The following is a 16,408-nucleotide window of genomic DNA, read 5'->3' as shown; positions in this document are numbered from 1 at the left end:
TAACCCTTTAGCTTAATTCCTGATGCTATTTCATCTTCAAATTAAATCTAATGCAGTACTGATTAGTACATTCCCATTTCAGTTTGTAGGCTCTCTGTTGTAAGTCCTACATAGCTCATAGTCAGTTGAAATTTACACCTAAACCCTTCTCCTATTTTTACATTTAAAATGCATGTAGTACCAGCTGTATAAGTACAGCTACTGCATTAAGGGGCTATAGAGTGAAGGCTGAGCTCTGACCTCTGCAGGGAACTTGTGGTTTCCCAGTTACTCCCTTAATAATTTTCTTTATTTCTTTTGAAGTCTCTTTGTGCTTAAAATTTCTAACCCCAAAGATAAATTTATACTTTGATATTATTCTTGTGATAGATTGCAGAAGCACATGATAAATTGCAAAGCCATGGGAATAAAAGGTTTTGCTATGCACCTCCAGCAGCTTCACCTTCACTCTGTCCACTAAACTATTTCTGTGGTGACTTTTGCGACATAATGAAAATGTGGCCATTTTAATGTGCCGTTTTTAAAATGAAGGGGAAAAGTACTTCAGCCACATATCTTTTTACCTTCATTGCTGAGGTTGGCTCCAAAATTACTGAAACCAAAAGTGTTCATCACCTCGTAGTCTATATTGGAAACAATGTTGCTCCATTGAAAATGCAAGGACAGATTAAGAATGTTGTTTGTAGTTTGCTAGGCTGTGACATACTCCATCCTAAAATGTCACTATGTGAAACTATGAAGAAACTGTTGCAGATCTTTCCAGAGTTTTAGAAACACAGTAGTGCTACTGTTTGTTTTCTCTTCTTTTTATTTTTCAAAGGTCTGGACAGTGGACCTTGTGTCTCTGAGACAGAGCCAGAAGGTTATGAAAACAGCATCAGTAAAATGTGTAGCATATATCAGATATGTGATGGTGTGGCAACAGCTCTTATTAGCACTCACTTGAAAGAACCTGCATAAAACACTTGTGGCTTTTCCATCCATGAGTGATGTGGCCTATGGTGCATCAATGTTGGTTTTGATCTCTGATAACTTATAAAGTGAGTGGGCAGGTGTCCGGCACTTTGGCTCAGTGTGCTTTTGCAAATGCCCTGCCAAACATCTCAAGCCTTTGTACCCAGCGTCCACAAATTGTTAGGTATTGATTCTGAGATCATAAGATGCCTACTGATGCAGAAGTTCATTTATTTTTATTTTACAAGGGATTTTTTTTTTTTTGGTGACTGATAAGCTATCTTTTTAAGGCTTGTGGTGAGAGGTGGAAAGTTTTGTTTTGTGTCCTTTTCTTTTCTTTTTACAAGTCATGTGGTATAAAGGGACAATATGCTTTAAAAATGTCAACTGCAATTTACTGCCAAATGTGAGATGGTGATGAATCTTTGTGGTGGTTAGAAGGATGTTTGAACTTTAGGCTGAGAAAACCACTCATTTCACTCAGTCCAAGTATCCGAACAGGGACTCCTGTTCCAGAAATGAAAGCATGTTTAAAGGGATCCTGTCGCTTGAAACAGACCATCTTTAACCTGTAAAATTCAAAAAGTAAGTTAATATTGCTGTCAATCTGCCTCCGTGAAACTTCTCTTTTCCTATTTGTAGGAGATATAGTTGTGTATAGTCTGCTGATCCATTTGGCATGGAAAGGGTTATATTCTAAAGCTGTTAATCTTACATAGGTTGTCATATGATGGACATATTAGTGGAGAGATGGAGGACAGATTTAAGTTTCTTGAGCAAGCAGGGCCAAATTTCTCCTCTGATGTTGCGTTTTAGTAGCTGAGGGCAAAATTTGGATCTGGGATTTCATTTTCCCCTCCAGTTTGAACAGAGAGAGTTCATTAATGATAATGGAAGTTCTGTCTGAAGTTGGTGTTCAAAGCAGGCTTAGGTTTCTAAACGACCATTTCAATATTAGCAGAAGGAAATCACTTTATGGCAGGATTGAAGTTTTAAAAGTCATGGGGAGACAGACAAATCATGAGGGAAAAGAAAAGTTAAGAAAGAGAGAAGAAAAGCTAGAGAATCCTAGGTAGACAAATCTAGTGTTCATTTTTCAATCCAGTTTATTTTTAAATAAACTTATCTAGTTAGTTTGTTTACATCATTTTTATCTCTACAAACAATAGAAAAGGTTTCTGATATGCATGCTGTGCGCTTCCATGGAAGAATGCATCTAGTGATACATTAAAATAAACATCCTACCTAGCATTATATATTCTTTTTTATAGTTATTGTTAAGCATAATTATAAAATTGTAATTTAAAATGATGGACCATGAACAAATGGTATGTTATAACCACCATGAAAGGAAGAGGGAAAGTGTCCCTGTTGTTCAAGCAGGAGATGACAATTCGTATTCATTACTGGGAAATACTGTTTTTTCTGGTTCTACTGGGTTTTAATAAATTCCTACTGCTGCTGTGAACTGACATCATGTAAACTGATAACATAGGGTTGATCTTAAACAAAATATCTTTCTGGTCCTTATCTGAGATAATTTGGAATCAAATGAAGGCACAGTCTCTAGCAGAGGCTAGGAATTTTCAGATGGCTGAAGTACCACTGTCCTGGGATTAGGGTAGGTTACAAAACCCATGAATGCTTTTCCAAACTATTTTCACCATTTAGAGTTACTTTTCTTCCCTAGATGGACATGTAGCATGCAAGACTTTTCTCACTGTATTTGGCAAGTGATGACCTTGAGCTACAAACTTCGATCCTAATATGAATCCATATTTATTTAACAGTTTGACTCAGACCACTTTTAATGTTTGCTTTTTTGCAAAGTGAGGCAGGAAAAATACTGCTTAGTTTTTAAAGATCCTTAAGCTTTCCAACTTTTCTAATTGGTTGATTAAGGCTTTTTTTTTTTTTTCCTGCAAGTTTGTTGCTATTATTTTTGCCTAATTTGTCAGGTATTTATGTATGTAACATGCCTACACTGGAAGATCAAACAGTGTCCCATATTGCAGAAGCAAGCACTGAATCAATTGTCACACTTAGCAGTTTTAGAGTGACTGTATATGCTTAAAGCAATTATCCCAGCTGAATGAAGAAGTTAGGTGGGAGTTTGGCTGCCAGTGAGGTACAGTTTTCTTTCGTGAACCTGACCTGCTACTTCCTGCTTGACTTTGGAAAAGATGAGTTTATCTTTAGAACCCAGCACTTATTACTGTCTAATATGCATATCTCAATAGCAGCCAAGTCTCAGTCATTGACACAATACACTACCTTCTACCCAAACCTAAAAAAGGTGTTCTCGGTCCAGCACTCAGGGCTTTCTCCTGTCATATGGCATGAGTAAAATGCAGCTTTTTAAAGCCTCACAGACCCCGTACTTTTCTAAACAGTTATCTCTATATTTTTCTTAAGAAAATTTGTTGAGATACAGTAAGTCACACAGGGCTAGTAAGCAACTGTCTGCAATGAGGGGAGGTAGAGCAATGTGACCTGTGGGGACCTTTGTGATGGGAAGGTGGCATTCTTCCCCAAACAATCTGCTATGGAGGCCACACTTCTGGCCTGGTGGGTAGAGAACACGTTTGCACACTGTCCTGGCTTACATCAAAGTGTTTGTGGAGAGCTATATAGATGGCACACATTTGCTCATCGAAAGTCTACAAGTCTCCTGTCATCTACCTTGTAATTCTGTTTAAGTAACAAACATCATTTAACATTGCTAAATATTGCTCAGCACTTTTTTTTCATTGCTAAAATCTAATTTGTAGCTACCTTCTATTTAAAAAATCTAACTCACTAATTGCAAAATCTATAGAAAAGTCCTTACAACATCAAAGGCTCACTTGATCCTCAGAGCTGTTATAAATGGAAAACTGTCTCTGTTACCAGCAAATAAGGCACTTAATGCACTCTTTCTGGCTGTGATGCTATTTTTCCTGTGGGTTTTGAAAATGACCTTCCTGTAAGCATCAAGGACTGTAACTTTTCAGATAAAGAAACTTGTTCATGTTTTAAGTCTATGCCAGGTTCATTCCCCTATAGCCCACAGTTTTCAAAAGCAGAAGAAAAAGTAATCCAGAATTAAAAAAATAAAAAAACCCCTCTGTTTCCAGAATGAAGTTACCCTGTCAGTTTGCCTTGGGCCTTAGGTGGAGAAGTGGAGATTAAAGAGTCAGTATTCCTTTTCATGTTTCGTCTGCCGGTTTTGTGAATGTAGAAAGAGTACTTGTGGCTGCAGCTAAGTAGCCGACCATGGTATTAAGTATGGCATTTTCATCCTTATGCAGTAAATTAAAAATACTCTTATAAGTTTATCGCAAGGGGAATTCAGTATCAATACCATCCAGTCATTGATAAAGATATTTCAAGGAGAAGGGTGAATAGCACAGCAGATGTAACCTCAATATTTTCACCAATTATAAAGAGCCTCTTTGTGAAGCTGTGTGAATATGTAAGATGATCTCATCATTTCCTATTTACTCAATACTTACCTGAATACGCAATATAGTGTAGCTTTTAAATGCATACGCACATGAGTAAAATGTCCTTTTGTAAGAGACTTTGCTAAAAGACTGCTTTTGATACACAATTTCTTTATCTCCTCTTCAAACTGAATTAAGCTACTTCCTTCTTTTAAAACACAACTCACTATTTAGAAGCTTTGGCTTTGATTTCTCAGAACAGCCTTACAGGAAGAAACTATGTTCTTTTTCTTTTTGTAACCATATTTCTTAAGACAAACTTGTACTGATTTATTTTGATTTGCTAACAGAAATAGGTTCCTGCAAAGAACACTGACTGTTTCTTCTTCTCCCCCTCCTTCACTCCACTGCTACAAGAATATTGCTGTGCGCAAAGCTACCGAGGAAAACTGAAATCCCTCTGTTGGGAACTGTGTACATAGCAATATATTCATACTTTGAGAAATAAGTGAGATTTTTTTTTGAGTTCTTAGCATGATATACTGTGCATTTCTTGCATGCTGAATTCAAATTGATTAACCAGGTAACGTTTCAGCAAATTTAATCAAGTTTAGCATCCACCATTTTAGGGAATATATCTGTGCAGCTAACATAAAGGTCACCAGTTTTAAAATATTAACCCTCAGTTATTCCCTTTGATTAAAGGATTTATATATGTGTGTGTATGTATATATATAATTATATGGCCCAATCCTGCATAATCCTGTGTTGCTTCAGTCACATGAGCCACGCCACCAATGTGGTCACAAGTCTCACCTTCCCCTGTACTGCGTTGTCTGCCAGACTGGGAACTCTGTGTGTAATACAAATAGAAATTTAAAATTTTGCATTTCTCAGTGTAAAAAATACAGAGCTGAACCCTGATTCTCAATATGGGATTTGCTGATTAAGTTCACCATGTGGTCCACATGGCATTGCTTTTTCAGGAGTTTATGCTGCGCTGAAATGTGTGGTCTGTTGCTAGTAACAAAACAAAACTTCACAAGCAGAGCTTAGGGTGGACTAATTGTTTATTTTTATTTCTTCTCTAAATCAGTAACTTTATTAATGGACTCCTTGTACTTGCAAACTTCAAAAAGATCTTCAAAATGAAACTGGGCTTTACTCGGTAACACTAGGTTATCAATAAACCAGATAGGTTTCCCTTCCTGATGTGTCCTTCTATTTGCTTGTTTTCTCAAAATTCTCATCTAAGTTTCAGCTTTGCAATGGCAACAGTTTAAAAAATACCATAAATTAGAAAACATTTCAATTTTTTTTTTCATTCTTTCTCTTTGATCACATTGAGAAATTTCTTCCCAAGCTATAGTACGAGCATTCAGAACTGGCTTAGGGGTGCCTAGTGCACTCTCAAAGGAAGTAAGAACCAGATTTAGCAGCACAGCACAGCTGGTCTGCCAGAGAATCTCTTTACAGAGAGAATTTTTATATTGAATCGTGGGACTTCCTTCAGAGTGTGGTCCACAAATCTCTCATATGAAACGTGCTTTAGACAGATGCAGGAAGGAAAATCCTGTGTATGTGGTAATATATCTGAGCTGGCCAAATAGAGAGTGGGAATTTGCAGGTAGATGAACTTCATGGAAAGCTCATTTTCAAGACAGTATTTCAGATATTCTTTGGATGTATAGTAATTTGGGAGCCTGAACTCTGACTGTAGATGGTTTGTATACAACTCTGATGCACTGAATTATCTTTCTTGAAAAAGCAAGCACCTTTTCCTTTAGAAATAACTTAGAAGGTTTTGATTTCCCCCTTTTTTCCATAGTTCCAAAATTAATGCTCATGACACAGACTTTTCCAGTGCGGCAACAACCAATATAGAAGGTATTGAAGGAGGAAGGACTTGTCTAGGATGAAATGAACTGGAAGAGCTGGAGGATCTGGGTCCTCATAGTTATCACTATGCAGAATTGCAGTGTGCTCTTCAGTCACTGTCTGGTGACTCATCTGGTACCTTGACTTTCAGATGTGCATGTGGGCAGTTGTGAGGATTCATCCTTTGGTATTTGTATAGCATGGTAAACTCCTCAGATAAAAACTGTTATAAAGAAGACAACAGTATAATTAGTAGATACAAGTGCAGATAGTTTTTATTAGTTTCTGCACACACCTGTGGGTGTTCAGATTTCCAGAAAAGAGACAATATCACTCCAGATTTTGGCATATCATTTTTACTGTCAGCTGTAAACAGAGTACGTGAATGTCCTATTTTACTGAAATGGAAAAGTCTACCATAATCAAAACTTACAGCAGTACTTTTCTTCCCTTATTCTTCATAACTGATAAAGTTGGGCTAATTTATGTGAGATTGTTTTCTAAAACATTGGTTTGACAGAAATGCTGGGTAGTCAGTTGTTCGTATTTTATCTTTATTCTACTGTATAATGAGGTTTTGAAGCCAATGAATTATAATAGCAGAATATTTAGAGCTTGGAATAGAAAAGTAAAAATTTAGGGAAACTTACGAATCTCTGCTAGATACAAACCTAGTTAACTAGAGGTTGCTGAAGAACAGCAGGACCCAGATCACAAATATTTGTTCATATTACACTAACTTGCACTTTACATTTCACTTTTTTACATGCGTTTTTTTATTCAGTAGTTGGAGTAGGGATTGGGGGATCCCTCCAAGGTAAGAAAGCATCTGTGTTTATATGGCCACCTTTGTAAATAGCATTTTCTGTAGATATCTGTTGTACACGGATTTAGATATAGATACATTCGTATGTATAACTAGGGGGATAGACATTTGGTTAACTTGAAAGCTCCAAAGTGTCGTTTGTCACATTTATGGTAGGAACTTTAACTGCCTTAAATACTTATTCTTTTCCAAAGTGACTTTTTTCTTTTCCCTCTACAAAAAAAAAATGAAAATGTACTTCATGAAACTATTGTATATGAAGCACTTATTAGCCGTAATTAAATGGACAATATGAATTTACTACGTCTTTAGGACTCTGGCTTGTTCTGGTTTAGAGCAAGATGATTAATGCAAATACATATTACTTGAGATAACCATTTAGCAGCTAATTTAGCCAAATTTATTACAGCAGTTAGAGGTTTTTCATTTTAGCAGACGGAGACAAGGACATGACAAAAGCAGAAGGTGTATATGAATGCACACTGCCCTCTAGTGCACAAAGCTTTATGAGATTAGTGAGAAATGCAGAGGAGAGTGAGTGCTCAAGTAACAATACTGCCCAGATTTTGCATAGTTTAGATTTTACTTAAAACCATGCTGCTCCCTTCCACTGAAGATTGGCATTTCATCCCCTTCTCCTGACACTGAACTATCAGATACAAACCAAATCTGTTTCAAATTGGCGATCTTTTGACTGAAATATTTTTAAACTTTAAACATCTGTATTTTTAAGCTTTCTTGCTGTAAGCATTTAATAACACTGTTTCACATTACTGATTGCTTTTACTTGTTTCTCTGTTTCCTAGCACATTTCAAACATTGGAGAGAGCTGTCACTCTTTGGCTCTAACCAAGCCGTTCTGTGCCTCCCTTAGGCCTCTCTCTCAGTCTGTTGGTGGATTTACTTTGCTCTCGTAGAAAGTAAATTCTCACAAGACTTTCCCCCCACTGACCAGTGGAGATTTGGTTCATCTGAGAACTGTAAATTCTGTTTGACAAGATCAAAGAAACAGATGTATAAGTTCAGTGGTTGATATTGCCTGCAATAAGGAGAAATGATCAAAGCAGCAGGGGTAGAGTATCTTCCCAAACCTTTCAAATATCCAGAATCTCAAAGAGGTCTACCTAGGAGCTATGAATAAATCACATATAAATTTGCCTCTTTTTTTTTTTCCTTTTCTTTTTTTACGGTTTGACATTGAGCGCATTGGAAATGTCCACACAGAAATAAGTATTCTGTGAACCAAAGAGATTTGTAGTTCTTTTTACTTTTCTTCTTCCACTAGAGTTTCCAAGAACAGATTAAAATTGTACTTTAAAAACTTGTAAAACACACAGCTAGTTATACTAAACTTCAGATCCGGTTTGTCATCTCACTGGCATGCTGCATTAAACCTAAAGGAAGCCAAGTATCTTCTGCTTATACTTGTGGCATGTTGTACAATGAAGATCATTTTACCACAGTTCTAACATGCACTGTATCTTGCTTCCATTTTGTTTCGTTTTTTTTTTTTTTTGCCAGTGCTGAATAAGGGTCAATGCGTAACCAAGTATTACCGCTGGATGCAGAAGAACGGAGGTTATATCTGGATACAGTCTAGTGCAACCATAGCTGTCAATGCCAAGAATGCAAGTGAGAAGAATATCATCTGGGTCAATTACCTTCTTAGGTAGGTCTTCCAGTCACTTCTCTCACTTGAACTTCTGTCTCTGTTGCTTGTCTCTGTTGGTGAGAGTTTTAGGGAAAAAAACAATTGCCTACTGAAGAAGGTTAAGGAGAAGAACTTTTCATATGGTCAGCCTCAAAAGTGGTGCCATTTGGTCATATTTATTGAAACATCTGTCATGTGTCAGTACACTGGAATATTCTTGAATTACTATGCTGCCTCAGTCTTCAAATACACCCTTCACTTCATTGCATTCTTTCACTGCCCTGAAATCTACTCAACCTGAGCTCAAAGATAAAAATGATCCAAACGTTACAAAATGTGGTGTGAAGTGTTTGGCGCTGGTTTATTTGGTTATTGAAAAAGCAGGGAAACAAACTTCTGGAATGCTACAAAAGGGTCTCTCTGAAAGGTGTTTGCCAGCTCACTCCAAACAGACGAATTTTCTCAGGAGGAAAGCCTTGAACTAATATGTTGCTCTGGTAATCATCAGACAGTATTCATACTGAAAAATGCAAAATAGGATTTAAAAGTAAAAATAGCAATTAAAACTATTTTAAACTGAGATAGTAGTATCTTGAATGAAAGGCTATTCCCTGAGAAATTCTGTTTTACGAAAGCCCAAGTATCTTTAATGGACTGGTTTCTGAACTCAGGTGAAGACCAACAGTCACTGGGAGACAGTGAATTACAAACCTGACCTTTCTCTTCTGAAAATACCTTTCAATGCATTCTGTTTTGTGAAAATATTCAGTAAGACTGGGGGATTTTCTGTTTCATTCCAGAGCAGGGAAAAAAAAACCACAACACCACAACAACAAAAAAATAACATTTGAAACCTTGAGATTGTTATGAAATGCAATTCTTATTTTCTGGCCTATTCTCCTTTTAAGTTCCTTGTCATGGTTTGTTACATTCCCTTTGATGCCATTGGAGTTCAAAGTGATGTCTAGGGGTTAGATTGTGACTTATTATGCCAAGTCCAGCAAGCCCTTAAGAGACTGTGCCTGCCTAAACTTGCATGTTGAAATATTTTGATTCCTCTTTTGGGGAAGAGGGGCAAACAACCCCTGCCAGGAGAGCATTGAGGGATACTGTGGGAAACCTTCCACAGCAGTGGAATGTTCATTGGGGCTTGCATATTTCTGTCCTGCTATGATTGAGCACGGGCATTTCTGAATATATCCTTATCCTGCTACTTTTTTGTCTCTTTTTACAAGTGAGGCAGAATGCAGCATTTCAGTCAGCTTAAGCCTGCCAATTCTGAACTGGAAGTGCAGCTTCACTGCCCCAGTCCTAACAGGGCTTCAAAACGCCCAGAAATGTGCTCATATTCTAGCTGGAAAAGTGGTCCATGAGAATTATGAACAGTTGCCTCTGTCCCCTTTGCTGTTTTCCAGACAACAGGTGAACCTAGTCCACAAATGTCCCACAAAATTATTTCCTCCACCGACAGAAAGAGAAAAGCAGTGTGATCTTCCTGAAGTCTTCACCCAGAACTCGATTTTTCTGCTGCATTCCCTTCACCAGTCTGTTAGAGAAAGATTAATTTCTCCACTGAATTTGTATTTTTAATTTAGATTTCTCCTAGTACTGGAATCCACAAAAGATCCAAATGTCCAAATAATATTTTAATGACAGATCAAGGCATAATTAGGTCTACTCTTAGCAGGAGTACTGGTCTGTATACATTTCCATGCATTAGAAAGTATGATTCAGCTGTCTGTAAAAGGATAGACTAATTATAGTGACAGGGAGGATTAATGCTGTTTTGTTCTAGCAACTTGTTATTCACAGTGTGAAAGCCCTCAAACATCTTTTGCTTGAAGGGGGCAAATTTGGGGACTACCCTGGGATGCAACAGAATAAAGTCACTTTGTCAGGACAAAACCATAAAGATGATAATCGTAAGAATGGCATTTCAATGTGAACTGTGTGAACTCTGAATTTTCACAGTACACGGCAATAGGCTGAATATGGGCACACTGTCATTGTGATAGTGTGTCAGTCACCCCCAGTGCTGCCTCGTATTGTTCTACGCAGGACTGCGGATTTTCTGCTCTATCACCAGGCTGGAATTTGAACTGCACAGAAATGCTCACCTGTTCAAAAATGGTTAAAGACCTTGTTTATTTTCAACATTCCTATGCCACTTAGGTCTAGCTGTGTCTCTTCCCCTGCCTTTGCATGGATATGGGAAACAAGCACATTTTAAAAGGTACAAACCAAGAAAAAGCTTAGGGTTGGGGGGATTTTTTTCAGTTTCACTGGTAGTGTAGCTTTTTTACATTGCAGTCATGTTCATTGCTAACAAGTCACAGGTGAGCACCACATGAGCAGATGAAGATATGATTATAATGGGTGTGTTGACAGTTCTTTATCCCTAACATATGCATCTTAACATGCACATGTGCATCTGTCATATACTCAGAGTGTTTGCTTTTGGTTTCTTGGTGATGTGGATGCATGTGTGCAGTGTTTAAAAAAATATATAACCTTTTTTATCTATTTTTTGGCCAAATTCTTTTTAGCAGTGGCCATTCTCTCTAGCCCTAACCGAGTGCCTTCTTACTAACTTTATGTATGGTCTGCTTGATTAAAGTGTGGAAGACAGGAACGTTGAGAAAAACGGGTATTGAAAGGGCTCTGGCAAGGTTGATAGAGAACATTGTTACAGAGATAACTCTAATAGACATTGCCAGTGGGAGAGAAACAGATTGGAAAAGTTAAAACACCCTCTCTGTCCTTCTAGGCACAGTAATGGGATCGAAATCGAGGTATTTTGTTGTTGGATGATTACACAGTGTAGCTTTACTGTTAGATATTACACAAGCCATGGTGTCCCACTTCAGTAAGAATGCTTTGATAGCTCTAAAACTTCACTAGAATCAAACGAGTTTTAGTACCTGGTCAATATAAGTATTTGACAGCAATATTAAAATAAACCTTGATAAAACCCCTGCTGCGAAGCTCTGAGGAACCAAAAATGTATGTTTCTGTGTTTGCTCTGCTATTCTTTCGATTTATGTTCTTTGTTCCTGAACTTCGATATGAAAAGAAAGAAAAACCATGAAACTGCAAATCATCCAGTTGTGTTTATATTTGCTGTCTCTTCTTCAGCAACCCAGAGTACAAGGACACTCCAATGGATATTGCACAACTTCCTCATCTGCCAGAGAAAACCTCGGAATCCTCGGAGACCTCTGACTCTGAATCGGACTCAAAGGACAACTCAGGTAGCACACATGGTGTGCCTTTACACCACAAAATGTTTATATCATGAAAGCCACGTGGCTGGCTTTCCAGTTGCTTCTACTTCTCAAGGATTGCTCCTTTTTAAGAAAAAAACAGAAAAAAAAGAAAAAAGAAACCCAAACAACTAAAAACAACCTGTAAAATTAAATTGAAAAACACTAACAAAATCTTTTAATGACCTCAGCATTTCCACAATATCCCCATTTCCTCAGTATTTCTCTTCATTCTGTGCATGCGTTCTTGCCTACATTGGACTGAACTAAATATTTGATTTCCCAGCTTCATGAGCAGGTATTGTGCTTTGTGCAGAGGACCTGGGATTGTAACTGTTGAGTATAATCCTAGTTCTTATCCTTCCAGAGTAGGCATACATTCTGAAGATAAGTGTCTACTGTCAATCTTTATGACCCTTTTTCCTGTATAAATACTTTTTTGAAGAGGTTCACTAGGGGCCAGTAAAGATTGCAAAATTTGTGGGTTTTCTTGGGTTGAAAGAATTGTATTCTATTAGAAGGTGCGGGTTCAAGCATTTGTTTCTAAGCTTTTTTACATCTGGAAATTCAGCTGCTTTTTAAAAGCTAGATGTACTTGTCAAACTCAACATGTAAAATAGTCCTACAGATAGTCCAGTGACAGATGGTTCATACATTCCCTATTAGTTTTAAAAGTGGTTACCGAGGCAAAGGTACAGATTATGTGGCTTTGAAAGGAGCATGGTTTCCTGTGGCCCTAGAACTAAGGATGTTACTCTGCTGTAGTATGCAAAGTATATATGTGATTTTTCTCTTGTGTCTATGATAACAACCAAAAAAATCTGGAGAAAGTGAATCACAGTGACGTAAATCAAGCAAGAGCTAGAAGAGGATCAGGCCTTAATGTTGTATTATATGATATGACTGTTGTCTTTCATCTTTTGCCTTTATTTGTTCTCCTTTGACAGCTTGATTTGATGGTTTGTCAACATTAGGCACACATACAGGCTTGTTGCCCACCATCACTGGGAATCTCTTCACCCATTCCCAGTGCTTCGTTTATGCTGTCTTGTTCCTAATTAGCCAAGTAACACACATGTGGAGAACAGTTTGCATTTCCCATGTGTGCTGTCAGTTTCTCCAGGTGAGAAGTGCATGTGCATTCATGATTCCTAAGGCTGATGCAGAGCAAGAGAGCATTCTTCAAAGGTGCACAGATATGTACATCTCAGAAGGAGACATCTGGGAGTCTTGGAAGACAGAAGAGGCAGGGGGTTGTTTCTTACAAAAGAACTGAACAAAAATGCCAAAGGACCTGAAATTAGAACACCACCTTGGATGAAAACAAATTCAGTTCAAGCTCTACTAAAATCCCAGGCAAATTTTATGCAATTTTAGACTACCTCACCCTAAGCCCACTCTTGACCAGCTAGAAACCGTGGCCTTACAAGAAAGCATCTTCAAAAAAAAAAAAAAAAAAAAAAAAAAAAAAAGGAGGAGAAATTCAGCCCTAGGTGGAACAAAAAGCTTGAGATTTAGGGGTTTGTGGCTGTTACTTTGCTTTTGTGGGGTTTATTTTCCAAATGGGAGGGTCTCTCTTAAGCTGGTGACTCAAGCAAAAGTCCTGCTAAATGACTTGTGAAGTGCATTGCCCTGAATCCTCAGGCAGCTTCCCTGTCAAGCCCACCTTCTCCAGCACTTCTGGGAAACTGGTATTGACATGGCTCCAGGAATAACCAATCTTTAGAGGAAAACTGACCCTTCCCCTCTCCCCCTAAAATGAGTATATTGAAAAGGGTAGTACTTGGCTCTGATGAGTGAAAAAACATCTTTTATTTCCCAACAAAAGATTTCTGGCTGGTCTGTAAAAGACAGGGTGTCCTGAAGCCTTTCATGACCCTTTCAAACATGGTATGATAATGGAGCGTATTCAGTCTCAACGCTGCTTTTGCTGTCTGAGTCCAGTGGCCTAGAGTGTTTATCTCATCCATGTTAGAATTAGGTAAAAATCTAAAACACAACTAAATTAATTCAGGCAAGAAGAGTGACAGCTTCTCAGTGCTGTAGCTGGGCTATTTTCAGTGGCCCTTAGATGATTTGGATCAATCAAGAATTTAATCCGCTGACTGAATTTTTTTCCTGGTTTGTTTTTTTTTATTATTTGTTGCCCTTCAGGGTAATATGAGAAGACAGTCTAGCAACATAACAAAATTGTTTTAACTGGTTTATTCATTCAGATTTATACACGTATGACCTGCTTCTCCTCTCACACAGGAGGAAATTGGCAGTAATTCCACTGAAGTCAGAGACACTATGCCACTTCGGAAGTGGCAATAGTGAGAGGAAAATGAGATGAGAGGTCTAGAATCTTCGTTAGTAAATAGTGCTACACCTGGATGCCTGCCTCGTGTAGGAGAACATGGATGTGAAAGAACAGTCACCAGAACATAACGATTATAATGGGTTTGTTCACTGACTCCTCTTTGGATGACACAGCTACAATGCTGTTGTGCTCACAGTAGTCAAAATGATTTCTGTCCAGGTAGCAGGTTAAAAGACCGCCCTCAATCAAGGCGCAGGCCATATAGCATAGGCTTTTAGCGCATTAACAGTCCTGCGTCAGAGAGATTTATGGTGATCAAAACTCTCCTGACACAACGTTGCAAAAAGTTGTGGCTCTACAAAAGAGAACACCTTTTGCCAAAGAAAGTTTACAGCAATCAAATCTCATTGTCAGGTAGAAGTCTGGACTTGGGTTATAATAATATGTTCCTGTTGCTAATGGTTTGTTTCACTTTCCTTTTGCTCCAGAGGACAATGAGAACTCAAAGTCGGATGAGAAAGGAAACCAGTCAGAAAACAGCGAAGACCCTGAATCCGACAGGAAAAAGTCAGGAAATCAGTCGGATAACGAAATGAACTGTAATGATGATGGGAACAGCTCCAGCAACCAGGACAGCAGGGACAGTGACGACAGCTTTGAAAATTCTGACTTCGAGAATCAAAAGGCCCCTGAGGACAGTTTTGGCACTCTTGGCTCTATGCAGATCAAGGTGGAGCGCTATGTTGAGAGTGAGTCAGACTTGCGGTTGCAGAACTGTGAATCACTGACCTCAGACAGTGCCAAGGACTCAGACAGTGCAGGGGAAGTAAATGCCCAGTCTTCCAGCAAACATCAAAAGAGGAAGAAGAGGAGAAAAAAGCAAAAGGGAGGCAGCATGATCCGGAGAAGGCTGTCAAGCACCTCAAGTCCAAACGGACTTGACTCAGCTTTGGTGGACCAGCCCCAGCTGCTTTCGTCACCAAACAGTGCCTCAGTGCTCAAAATTAAAACAGAAATCTCAGAACCTATCAATTTTGATAATGATAGCAGTATTTGGAATTACCCACCTAACAGGGAAATCTCAAGGAACGAATCACCCTACAGTATGACCAAGCCCCCCAGCTCCGAGCACTTCCCTTCCCCCCAAGCCAGCAGTAGTTTACATGTCTCCATTCCAGACTCCGTTCTCACCCCACCAGGGACTGAAAATACTGCCAGCCGTAAAACTCAGTTCAGCACCTCGTCCAACTCGGCCTTGGCTCCTGTGTCCTCTGACCCTTTGTCACCCCCACTTTCAGCATCTCCACGGGACAAACATCCAGGAGGTCCCACAACTTCCAACTCTTTGTTGTACACTGGGGACCTGGAAGCCCTTCAGAGGTTACAAGCAGGCAATGTGGTGCTTCCTTTGGTTCACAGGGTAACGGGAACCCTTGCTGCGACCAGCACTGCTGCTCAGAGGGTCTACACCACTGGCACTATTCGGTATGCTCCAGCTGAAGTTACTTTAGCCATGCAGGGCAACCTCCTCCCCAACACCCATGCTGTTAACTTTGTTGATGTTAACAGCCCCAGCTTTGGGCTGGATCCTAAAACACCGATGGAAATGCTCTACCACCACGTTCACCGACTCAATATGTCGGGACCGTTTGGAAGTGCTGTGAGCGGGGCCAGTCTGACCCAAATGCCTGCAGGGAATGTGTTCACAACTGCCGAAGGACTTTTTTCCACTCTTCCATTTCCTGTGTACAGCAATGGCATTCACACTACACAGACTCTGGAACGGAAAGAGGATTGAAATATGACCACATACTGTGTTCAGTGTTATACTCTGAGGCATAGACTATGTTTTAATTTAGACCTTTAATTCTAGCACTTTGAATTTGAGCAGGTCAGCTTATTCTCTCAATATGATGGTCCCCATTTCATTCCCTTTCTCTTTAACTTGACTTATTCTTTAATGTAAAGATATTTTTTTATTTTTGCCTTCAGAGAGTCGAAGTACCAGTTGCCTGCCATTTTGTCTTCTTCTAAGATGTGTGTTTTTTCCTTTGCATCTTTATTAAGATGCCTTTAATATGTGTATGCCTCTGCCATAGAATACTCAGT

At 38.8% G+C, this 16,408-nt stretch overlaps 1 protein-coding gene across 7 annotated transcripts in view; it reads left to right on the top strand.

Annotated features, from left to right (window-relative positions):
- NPAS3 (neuronal PAS domain protein 3) overlaps positions 1–16,097 on the top strand; it is a 609,138-nt gene extending 593,041 nt beyond the window's left edge. For 4 of the 7 annotated variants that reach the window (XM_086462814.1, XM_086462813.1, XM_086462811.1 and 1 more), the window contains 3 exons: positions 8,605–8,752; positions 11,870–11,997; positions 14,788–16,097. In XM_086462814.1, the coding sequence (XP_086318940.1) occupies positions 8,605–8,752; positions 11,870–11,997; positions 14,788–16,097 (1,586 nt within the window). The remainder of the gene's footprint in view (positions 1–8,604; positions 8,753–11,869; positions 11,998–14,787) is intronic. The other 3 variants (XM_086462809.1, XM_086462815.1, XM_086462812.1) reach the window with 1 other exon arrangement.
- The last annotated feature ends 311 nt before the right edge of the window (positions 16,098–16,408 follow it).

Source organism: Leptosomus discolor, chromosome 3, assembly GCF_034619465.1.
Source record: "Leptosomus discolor isolate bLepDis1 chromosome 3, bLepDis1.hap2, whole genome shotgun sequence".
NCBI lineage: Eukaryota > Metazoa > Chordata > Aves > Leptosomiformes > Leptosomidae > Leptosomus > Leptosomus discolor.
The sequence above is the reverse complement of the archived record's forward strand: the minus strand, read 5'-3'. Positions and strand labels throughout refer to the sequence as shown.